General features: G+C 34.9%; 1 protein-coding gene across 1 annotated transcript; it reads left to right on the forward strand.

The window, feature by feature from the left end:
- Positions 1–11: 11 nt before the first annotated feature.
- Positions 12–8,511, forward strand: LOC113505302 (RING finger and CHY zinc finger domain-containing protein 1). The gene is made up of 7 exons (XM_026887927.1): positions 12–366; positions 1,447–1,608; positions 2,843–3,001; positions 3,618–3,800; positions 4,198–4,293; positions 4,476–4,561; positions 5,006–8,511. The coding sequence occupies exons 1-7, from the start codon at positions 256–258 to the stop codon at positions 5,163–5,165; spliced, it is 957 nt and encodes a 318-aa protein (XP_026743728.1). The 5' UTR covers positions 12–255; the 3' UTR covers positions 5,166–8,511.
- The last annotated feature ends 2,761 nt before the right edge of the window (positions 8,512–11,272 follow it).

Here is an 11,272-nt window from a genome sequence, read left to right on the forward strand (position 1 = left end):
TAGACATAAATGATTATGCCTTCTCTTTTACTCGTCAAAGAAAGCCCATATACTTTACTCGTCGCCCGTAAAGAAAAGCCGAGTCAAACATACATCAATGGAAAAACACGCAACATAGCCAGCCAGATGTCACCACGCAAATAAGATGTTGTTCATTATTATCCAATAAATTTAATAATTGTGAGATCTTCTGAATGACGGTTAGGACCTTGGAGTGTTATCAATAAGTGCATTTGTGTTTAAGATCAAAGAAAAATGTCAGAAGAACAAGAAGAAATTGTGATTAACAATGGTGCAGTGCCCACTGAGTCCAGCAAGGAAAAACGGATAGGTTGCGCTCATTACAAACGGCGCGCTAAATTTGTGGTAAGAGTTTTATTAATATTACGAATGGTTCTCGATAAATCGATACGATATGATGTTTGGGTGAAATTGCCGCGTACAAAACTGGTCTATATATAAACATCGGCGCAGAAGTCTTAAGATAGTGACATGCGGAGTCAAGAAACAAAGAAAATGTCAACGAACTGGAAAACGCAGGTCATGTTATATTTTTGCAGCATAAAGGAAACACATTTTCCTAAAACTTGGCACATATCAAAAGCTAGGTTATTAATTTTTTGACCTTTTGAACTTTTTCCACATTCATTCTTAATACTTAGTGTATTCTTTTGCTATAAAGCTGATGTTTTAATAATTAGAATGTAGAATGTTAATATTTAGGAAAAGAGATTCTTGTATTGTTTATTTACAGATCATTGTTTATAATCAATTGATCAGACTATGTCTATGCCAGCAACTGTAAATACAAAGAGGTTTGCAGATTATTCTGTTTTTAGTTTTTGTGCAACTTAAATATTCCTTGATAAATCTCTTTATAATAACATTCCTCAATAAAATGAAACCCAAAAATTCTTTGATAAGAAGGTCTAGTGGTAATCAGGCCATAAAGAGCCATAAGTTTATCATGTTTCTGATAAGTTAAATCATTCATGTGATAGCTAAAATTTGCTACTCATGGTTGTGTTTTAAAAATATTTTAATGCAAGTCCTAATAATTATTTAAAAAGTGGACCAGTAAAGAGATTTTCTAACGTACTTGCCATGATATCCCATAATATTTGTTAATTAATTACTTGCCAATCTGACTTTTCAAACCTATTCACTGTGTAATAATAAAATGATGTTGGCCTTGTTGGTTGATGGGACATCAACCCAGTCTCTAAAAAAATCTTTATCATTTAGCATAAAGCCATGTAAAGTTCTACACAATTTTAAATAAATTTGGTAAAAAAGTTATATACTAGGTACTCCTGGGTAGGTATGTATAATATGCTAGTATGGAAAAGTCAATCTCATAGCAACTGAGTATTGTTTTCAAAAAAAGGTTCCTATCAAAATACAGAAGTGATTCTATTTTAACACAGTATGTTCATGATCTTTCAGACACCATGCTGCAATAAAGTATATGTCTGCCGATACTGCCATGATGAGAATGAACAGCACTACTTCAACAGGAAGTCCGTCACAGAGCTCATTTGCACAGAATGTGATAAAAGACAGAAGGTTCAAGAAGAGTGTGAGAACTGTGGAGTCCGGTTTGGAAAGGTTTGTTATATACTGGATATTCTTTTCAATAGTCTAATGTAATAACCCTTCACTGCTTCACTAGACTGCAAAGAGGTTTTTATAATTACAGTGAATTCTCTACATACAAAGGAGGTGTATTGTATAAAATTAGTTACATACACCAGGTTCAGGATTAGGATTGTCAAGTTTGGAAAATTGTACTACTAAAAAAACATTTTTTTAAATAGTGCTCATGAAACATAATCTTCTTAAAAAATGTGTATGTATTGTGATCAAAAGTGATCCCAAGTTTCATTGTATTCAAGATACCTTCCACAAATCTTCCTAGCTTTATAACACTAGCAAACAACTAACAGTAGCGAGAATTAAATTTGGCAAATACACCAAAATAATTCTGTTTATCTTATGCAAACACTGTTTTCAAAGCACTTGAGAATTATTCAAATATAAGAGGAGTGACGCTTAATGCGATCCCTGGTGCATGCGATTCGCGTGAGTTTTGGTACAATTTCTACTTATGTTTGTTATCTAAAGATTTGAGATTTACCATAATACCTGCACTACCCACCTGACGGTTGATATCTCGGTAACCAAATAAACAGAACGGAAATAGAGTCATTCAATTTTAAATATGGGCCTCTTTTTTGACATTTAGAAATATGATTCAGAGTATTTTAACAGTTTTTTACTAGTTGTTTTGTGTTGAGGCACTATTGATATGTTGTATTCTATTATTTAAATACTACAGCGAGTTGTGTTTTAGCACTTCTATGCAGTTATCGTCGCTTTTGTTTTTTTTAAGCTAAATCCCTAAACTCGTTATTTTGCTATTTTTTTCCTGTCCATGATTAATGAATAATACAGACATTACATTGGTAAATAGCTGATAAAAATGTTAAAAAGTATTTTTATAAACAGACAAATTGTCGTAAACATTACGAGATAATAAAAGTAGGTGAAGGTTAAACTAGGTAGATTCCATTGACACAAAATTGATGCAAATTCATCAGCTGTTCTACTAAGCTGTAGAGCAGTCTCATTGAGCTGTTCTAATCAAACCCTTAAAAAGAAACAAAATCACACAGCGTGACGTGTCACGGGTTCGATCCCCGCGTAGAACAAACATTTACGTAATTCTTTGTGCATGTGATTTGAATATTTAGGTAACCCGTGCGACTCCGTAATTTAACTTCCTTACTAATCCTTACTGGGGCAGTAGATTTTATTTTAAATAAATCTTGCTATTCCGTAGTACACCTGTCTGATATGCAACCTGTTCGACGATGATGACAAACGGCAGTACCACTGCGACGGCTGCGGTATCTGCCGGGTCGGCGGCCGCGACCGGTTCTTCCACTGCGAGCGCTGCAACATGTGCTTACCGGTTCAGCTGCAGCAAGTCGGACACAGGGTAAGGATTTGGGCCTTTTTTCCGTATGAGAAATAATCATAATACTCCTTCTGCTTTGGGTTAAGTGGAAGGGATTGTATGACTTTCAGTGACTAATACCCACCCATGTTCTTCTGGGCTTTGTGTACCGGGTGCAAACCTTCCGAACAATCCCGCTGGCTCGGCATTAAACCCTAATGGGTTAGGGTATTGGTCTGAAGACAAGTAACATATCCCCGCGTGCTCATTAAATCGCTGCTGTGTATTGACCTGACAAGTCAGAGTCGGTCAGGATTGTCATGCTCATACAAGTTATCCATTAGTTTTCTTTTCTAATGCGATATACAGTTGGACTTCCATCGTGTATTGTGTTTTGTGCTATAGGTATAAACTCGCGATAACAATGTGGGACCATTGTGTATGCCAGGAACATACCCTTGACACTATTACTGTCCTTGCACGCTACCATATGTACAGTAGACAACCTAGAAAGATTTCGTGTATAACTTGCTGCTCGGGAGCTGAAGATGGCATGCAGATACTCATCGATCTACGCCTCCTTTAAAAAAGTTCAATTTAACTTTTAGTTATTCATCACCCAAAAATAACCAGCATTCTTGATGATTGTGGTGTCCAGTGCGTGGAGAACGTGTCCCGGTCGAACTGCCCCGTGTGCCTGGAGGACATCCACACGTCGCGCATCCCGTGCCACATCCCGGACTGCGGCCACCTGCTGCACCGGCCCTGCTTCGAGCAGCTGCTGCACTCCGGACACTACGCCTGCCCCACCTGCCAGACCAGCATGATCGATATGACCAATGTAAGAAACTCATTTATATAATTTAATATTATTCTTACATGAATTTATGCCCGCGGTTACACCCTATGTAGGTTAAGCAAGAAGCAGGTTATTTGTCACGTGACGATACCTAGTTGGAATAATTCAGCTGTTTAAGCTTGAATGGGATACAAACATACATACAAACTCACCAACTTTCACCATTGATTATTGTGATCCTATCCCATAGGACGTACACGCCCACAAGACTGTAGGCAAAAAACAAATTACTTAACAATTTTGATCGCTTTCTCTCTTTAACTCCCAGTTGACATACACAAAACTTTCAACTATCGCTCATATTCCCACTTTATGTACGTTTGAAAAGATTTAAAATTTGAACATACTTTTTAACTACAGTAAAATTATATTTCATCAGTTATGGAGTTACCTAGACTCGGAGGTGGCGGCGACGCCGATGCCCCCAGAGTACGCCGACTACAAGGCCACCATCCTCTGCAAGGATTGTCATAAGGTACTATAATAATTTAGCTTTTTAATATTTTTCCTGGTAACAAAACTCTTGGTTCACTGGTAGCGAATGCTTCTGGCATTCGCTCCGCCATTGTACTTACTACTACTGCTTGTAATAGAAGTATTTATATCTCTCAAATCATTCAATGTGTTTATTAATGACATTTCAAATGTCTGCTATAGCTGTCTACAGTAAAGTTCCACGTGGTAGGGCTGAAGTGCCAGCACTGCGGCGCCTACAACACGTGCCAGACTAATGGGTTTCATAAGTAAGTACATGTTCCGAACCAGTCTGAAACTACCTCGCATGAGGAGAGTTTAGAAACATTACATTGAATTAACGCAGAGTTGATAAGCATCCTTTACGCAACAGAGTTACTTACAGTACTTTTGAAATAGAAAAACACCTGAGTTATGAGTTGACACGTAAATTTTACATTTAAGGATCGATTTTTAATTCAAATGTCGATATGCGAGTAAATCGAAACTTAAATCAAATAAAAGACGTCGTCTGAGAAAAAAGTGTTGATCTCGATTAGTTTACCAAGAACAGGTACAGTAGTTGAAATTAAATCAAATCTAGAGCCTAACTAGTACATCTTATGGTAAGCCTTTTCCCAGCAGAGTTACAGACTACACTATCGCTGACATAAGGATACTAAATTCTCTTTCCAACTGTCATTATAAAAGTAAAAAGAAAATAAACATTCCAGGGACTCAACAAGTTCTGAGTCTGGCGACTCGTCCACAGCGACGTCGACGTCCACAAGCCGCAGCGGGTCCGCGGCCGTGACGTTCCCCGAGGCCGCGGAACCCGAGCACTCCGCCGACCTGCCGCGCGCCAACCCGCTTGACGAACCGCCGCAGGCCTGACACATCGTGTAAACGTCACCGCGTCATCGCGTCAGCGCGTCATCATGTACCGCGCACGAAATAGTGTGACGAAGTGCGTCCAAGTAATATGTTCACGCAATACCATGCTATTAAATTATTATCGTTAACTTTTGTCCACCCAATGCGGAGTCTGTAGGTCAATTTTGGCGCAGAATACGTTATGCAATATAAAATTTCGCTTGTATCATATACTGCTAGGTTTATAATTTGTATAAATTGTAAAGTTTAAAATAGGTTTCGAGTACACGTCAACTGTTTTTTTAATCGCATGTTAATGCTTCAATATACACTTAAAAATATTCTGGTAGCATTCTTTCTTTTTTAATTTAGCCGTCTACTATCGTTCTTAAAGCGTTTTAATACTTTGGTATTACCAGGTCAGTCCAAAGTTGCCAGTGAGAAAATTTGTATTGAAGAATATTATTGTAGGACGGAAGTTTTTGATATCGTAAGTATAATTTGTATCTGTGAGATCTACCTTAGGTTAATGGTTTAGTTTTGGAGGAGGCTAGATATTTCTCAATATTTAGGGAAGGTTTTAATAGAAAATCCTCGCAATTTAAAAGTAAACTCTGTGTCGTGTTATTAAAGTTCAAAATGGCAAGACATGTCATAACCATTTCTGATACAATGACAGTTTTAAGTGATTTATTCTTAAATTGCGAGTATGTTGTCAGTTCCGCCTTCAATACAATTCATCTTATGAAAGAAAGCAATCTGTTAGGAACAAATTTTACAAGTTTTTCATCAATTATAACTTAAATACTCTTTTGGATTAAAGAATTGACTTCTTATAAATTTATAAAAAAATCAATTACGATTATCTTTTTAAAGTTATTTAATAATTGCGTAGATTTCTTAAATTAAATATCTGTAAATAGCTTTTTTGCTCAGTCAAAATCCTTCTTTTAAGGCTCAAAATTCTGTATTCTTCAAGAAAATACTATTAACATTCTTTGTGATAGCAACATACAAGCTTTGCTAATACTAGACTTTAAATTGTGTATTTGAAGCAGAGTGTTTCTAGATCTTTCTTCATACTTACGACATAATTAAGGCCGCTCCAAGTGATGTCTACCGCCATCTTAACTCCCAGAGGCAGGGACGCAACGTCAGTAACTACCTACAGGCCTTACCTAGTTCGTCCTTACTGATTAAAAACTATTAAGGTCAGCTGTTGCTGTTAAAAGTTAAGAAGGTAGCACTACTCGGTACTGATAGTGATGCGAAGGCTATTTCGTGAAAACAAAATAATATAAACTGAAGTCATTGGCCTCACTGCACATGCTGGCGATATCGTACAAATAATATAAAGGATCTGAAGCCATTAGCGATGTCAATACAAGCTCTTATTATGTCCACCTGTCACTTTGTCTGTTTATCAATCATGTAAGTTTAATTCTACTTGACGGCTTCCGATTGAGCTCAAATTTCGACGGTATAATAATATGTAGATACATTGCGTGACTGATATTGGAACTGAAAGGTGGCTATAGGAGTACCGCTTTGATTCATTTGCACTGTCTTGAAAAATACTTTGATCCCTCTTGATCTTCTGACCTTAAGTTTCATTATTTAATTAATTCGTTTGATTATTACTTCGGCCCCATCGCACTCAAATTATACTAGTTCCTGGCTTCATTGTTATCGAAAACAAATGACGTGACTTTAGTTATAACATACCTTTCTAGAAAAATATATTGAACACTGGTCCGCAATAAGCTAAGATTTGGGTGTTAAGATATTTAAGTTGAGATAATGCTTAGCTTCATTGCAATATTGTGATATGACGACATTCACCTCTGCTTTGGAAGATTGGGCAGCATAATATGTTCAAAATATATAATCCAGAGGTAAGTTTAAACAAAGAGCTGTGGACTTATCTTGGACTTAATTAGTTTTTTAGTATCATTTTGATATAATTCATTTTAATACTATTTAATATTACATGCCTGTTAATGAAGGCGCCAATAATTTGCAAGAAAGATAATGAGGGTATGTCGAAGCTAAGTCCATGATTGTTTGGTTAAACTTTAAACCTTATATATTGAAAATTGTGATTATTTTTGCCCGAGGATGTCCCTAAATGAAACTATTGATAATCATCAGTAACACACAATACATGCATATTATTTTATCAGTATATTCGGAGTGGTATGATCAGTAAAACACTCACATTTATCTTTACCGGTGACCGAAATCGGAACTAATGTGTGTGTGTGTGTAATGACAGCGACGTTAGCGACACTGTCGCCGGCACAGATAACTTTGTCGTATTGATGTATTTGATAGGGACAAGTGTTGCTACGTTACAAAAATCCAAGGGAATTAAATTGTGATTAAGCTTCTTATATTTATTAATAACGGTGATTTGTGGACTTATCGTTTAAACGATTTTCATGTTTTGGCGGATAACATGGCATCACCATTTTTTTTTATTGTTGAAGCTTTCGTTGCGTTCCATATATTTATATTCGAATCGTTCAGTTAATATTAATATTATTTTGTTTTTATTTTTGTATTCTTTAGCGGTTATAAGAAGCTGTTTGCTTAGGTTAAGTTTTGTAAAGATGAGATATAAGCAGTAATAACAATCGGAGTGATCTCTTTCTTGGATACTAAGAAGCAATAAACATTCATTATTATTTCAGTTGCAGCCAACTTTATTTGTTATAGTATTGTAGATGTTATGCAAGCAATTTTATGCTTTATGCCCTTGCCGTAGGTGTCTTTTTACAATACATACTGAGATACCACGTGTTACGTTTTTGTTTTAAATGGGACGGAACTATTTGTTATTTTATCTAATAGATTATTGTGATATTTTCTTGACAAAGATGATCGGCTAAGGATTCGAATCCAACATTGACGTGTTTTCAGCGTAGTAACCAAAATCAGTCTCTTTTACAGACGGATTAATTGTCACACGTCAGCTCAACCTAACTGAACTCTTTCTTCTGCCTATATCGCATTTGCTGCACTGACAATTTATTTGAAATTGGACTTTATTGAAAAGTACTAGGATTGATTATTGCGAGTGTAGGTTATAAGTCGGAAAGAAATTAATGTTACCTTACCTATGCTTGTCATGAGATTAAGACGGGTTGACCGTAACAATATATTTCCAACATTTATTAATCATAAATTGTTAAATTAAAGAATATTTCTACTGAGGAGCAAATTAACAGCAGTTTAAATAATATTTATTATTTACGTTTTTTCGCTTAGCTATATTATACTTTAAGTCTTGTTATAATCACAAATACCTTAGCATAAGGTGTGTCCAAACTGTGAATATTTTCTTAATATTAAATTAATTATTAAATGATGTAACGGTTTACTCACGCGTATTTATCGGGGTAGCCCGACTAGTTTCGGACCCAACCGGAGTCCTTAATCATGAGCAGACGCGGCGGGATCGCGAGTCGAACTCCGATCCCGCCGCGTCTGCTCATGATTAAGGACTCCGGTTGGGTCCGAAACTAGTCGGGCTACCCCGATAAATACGCGTGAGTAAACCGTTACATCATTTAATAATGAATCAGTCTCACGATAGTTATTATAAAAATATTAAATTAATGTTAATTCGTTGTTTTTCATTTGTATAAACAGAGGAGTGCATCGAATAAATTATGATATTTAAAACAGCTGTTGTTTTATTATTAACCTATTTAATATTAAAGTGAATTCTGTGAATTATTATTAAAGAGAAAATAATTGAATGCAATAGGTATTGTAACCACACAAGTTTTTGCCTGAAAATAATAGTATAAAATGAAAATAAAAAACAAATGGCTTGGCAAAACTCTATATTCATCAAAACCTTACAAAAATCTATAAAACGCCTTCCCTTAAATAGGAATGATTTGGGAATGTATGAAGCACAGTACACTTCAGGACAATATTAATAGCGAAGGGCATTTAAATAAATATTAACTTCAGTTTAATTCTAATATATTATCAGGAATATCAGGTATTTAGTGGCTATGAAAATGAAAGCGGTGTGTTATGTTATTTTGTCCTCAAGTGTACAACTAACATTTTTATACATAGATAACAGCATGAAAATGACATAAAACTATCACTTACATATAACTTTAAATAATACGCACGTAATATTAATACATAATCTTAAATATTGACTGAAAGTAAAAATATGTATGATGGTTTTAAAAGTAAGGCCATCGAGACAAACACCCAAATACTTATTTGTTTTATTGTGATAAAGACTTGTCAAAAGAGTCTGTACTACTTTTAATGGTAAAAAGAAATGAATTTTGACAGCTACCGCATCTATAGACCGCTTTCTCACACAAAACCACGACTGCTATTCACCGATGGTGATGAAACCTCTCGTCTTGTCGCGTGGTACCGAGGTTCTAAGTAGCGATCAATGTGAAAGCGTGACAGAGAACTACAAAGTGTAGAGTGGCATCTCTTTTCCACAACAGCAATAACATTAAAACGTGGTGGTAGGTACCCAGTTTTGTTGTAGTTAAGGCTCTTGTCTCGGCAGCCCTACTTTGCTAACACAACTTATACAAAGAACATGATTTTTAAATACTAATCTCGTTACAATAAACTTTTACAATCTTTTGTTCTAAAGGTTAATTCATATTTATTATCTTTCTATCACTTACAAACTTATCTTCGGTCGTAAAACGATTGTTTCATTAGGTAATAGTTTATAGCTGCCGTTATACTGAGTGTAGTAGATATCGCTATTGGCGTTTGCAGTTTCTAATAGATAGATGATTAGACATATTTTTTTACAAATGATTTTGTTATCAAGATAATTAATCGCGTGATTTTAAGGGGCCGTGATTGGTGGAAATAGATTGTTTATCCTTGCTTAGGTACTTAAAAAGGTAAGCAATCACTAAAGAATAATAGAGAATCTAAAACTTGAAATTATCATTAAATAAATCAAAAACTACTTTTTGATTTGAATTTTATTGTTTGGTTAACATTTGCTTTTAGTCGCGTTTGATTTTACAGTCAAATTTTTAAACTAAAAGAAACACCAAAATTATTTACCTTTTTTAAGTACCTAACTGTTGAAGAACATATAGGTATCCTCTTGTGCCTTTTTTATTTAAAATATAATACTACTTTACTCGGCTAATTTCAAAATTAAATAAGTCTCTTCAGCTAAAAATAAATGTATGGTGAAGTATCATAACAAAATCAAACGCAGTAGCGACATCTACCTTTAAAACTAGAGTAAATATACAAAATATTTGATTCAATACAATATATTGAACAGAGAGCCTTCGACCACGTCTTGAAGCAATATTATAATGTTTATAGTAGCGTGTCAGAGCAATACACGTAATGTGGCATCTCTTTTACACATTCAAAATACTACTTTAAGACGTAGCGGTAGGATTCCTATTCATATATATTACAATAGTTATACTTTACCAATCACTTCGTACGCTATACAGCGTGTTGAAGTAACAACAATGTTATCAAAAGCTACTAATATTGTTCGATGAGCAATAGTTACGATTGAGCTCTTAACACTTTGATTTTTTAAATTTATATTTAGAAATATGTGTATTTTATATTATACAGGGTGTTAGAAAAACATTTGAAATTGAAGAGCGATTATTGTTTTAATAATATAAAATTGACGAACAAGATAATTTTACGTTTTAATTATTAACGTGTCATCCACTTTTCCTCTCACACCCTGTATAATATATTTTTAAGCCGCTTCTAGCAGTGCAAGTGTAATCGGCAAAAAAACACACTTATTAATGCTTGAACCTTCGCTATATGGAAGAAACCTGTGCCCAACAGTGGGCCACTTATAGACTGGTACTATTTTTGAAAATTCATTCTACGTCATTCTACTCCATATAAATAAGGTACGGAAGAGATTTATAAACACGATATGATCGTTTGATATTTCATTAAAAACCCTAATTACTTGTCTCTTATCACGAACGTTCGTTGAAGATAAGAATAAGTGTCGTACTATCAGCTTTTTATGTTTGAAAGGCAAATGACGTACGTATGTTTGAGAAACCACTTTGGCATATGCAAATTAAATCAGCTTTATTGCGAGGTGGCAAGGTTGA

This window comes from Trichoplusia ni, chromosome 25 (genome assembly GCF_003590095.1).
Source record: "Trichoplusia ni isolate ovarian cell line Hi5 chromosome 25, tn1, whole genome shotgun sequence".
NCBI classification, from domain to species: Eukaryota; Metazoa; Arthropoda; class Insecta; order Lepidoptera; family Noctuidae; genus Trichoplusia; species Trichoplusia ni.

Coding starts and splice junctions, on each gene's coding strand:
- LOC113505302 (XM_026887927.1), top strand. CDS start 256: ATGTCAGAAGAACAAGAAGAAATTGTGATTAACAATGGTGCAGTGCCC. Junction 1,609..2,842: donor GTGGAGTCCGGTTTGGAAAG/GTTTGTTATATA, acceptor GCTATTCCGTAG/TACACCTGTCTGATATGCAA. Junction 3,801..4,197: donor GCATGATCGATATGACCAAT/GTAAGAAACTCA, acceptor ATATTTCATCAG/TTATGGAGTTACCTAGACTC.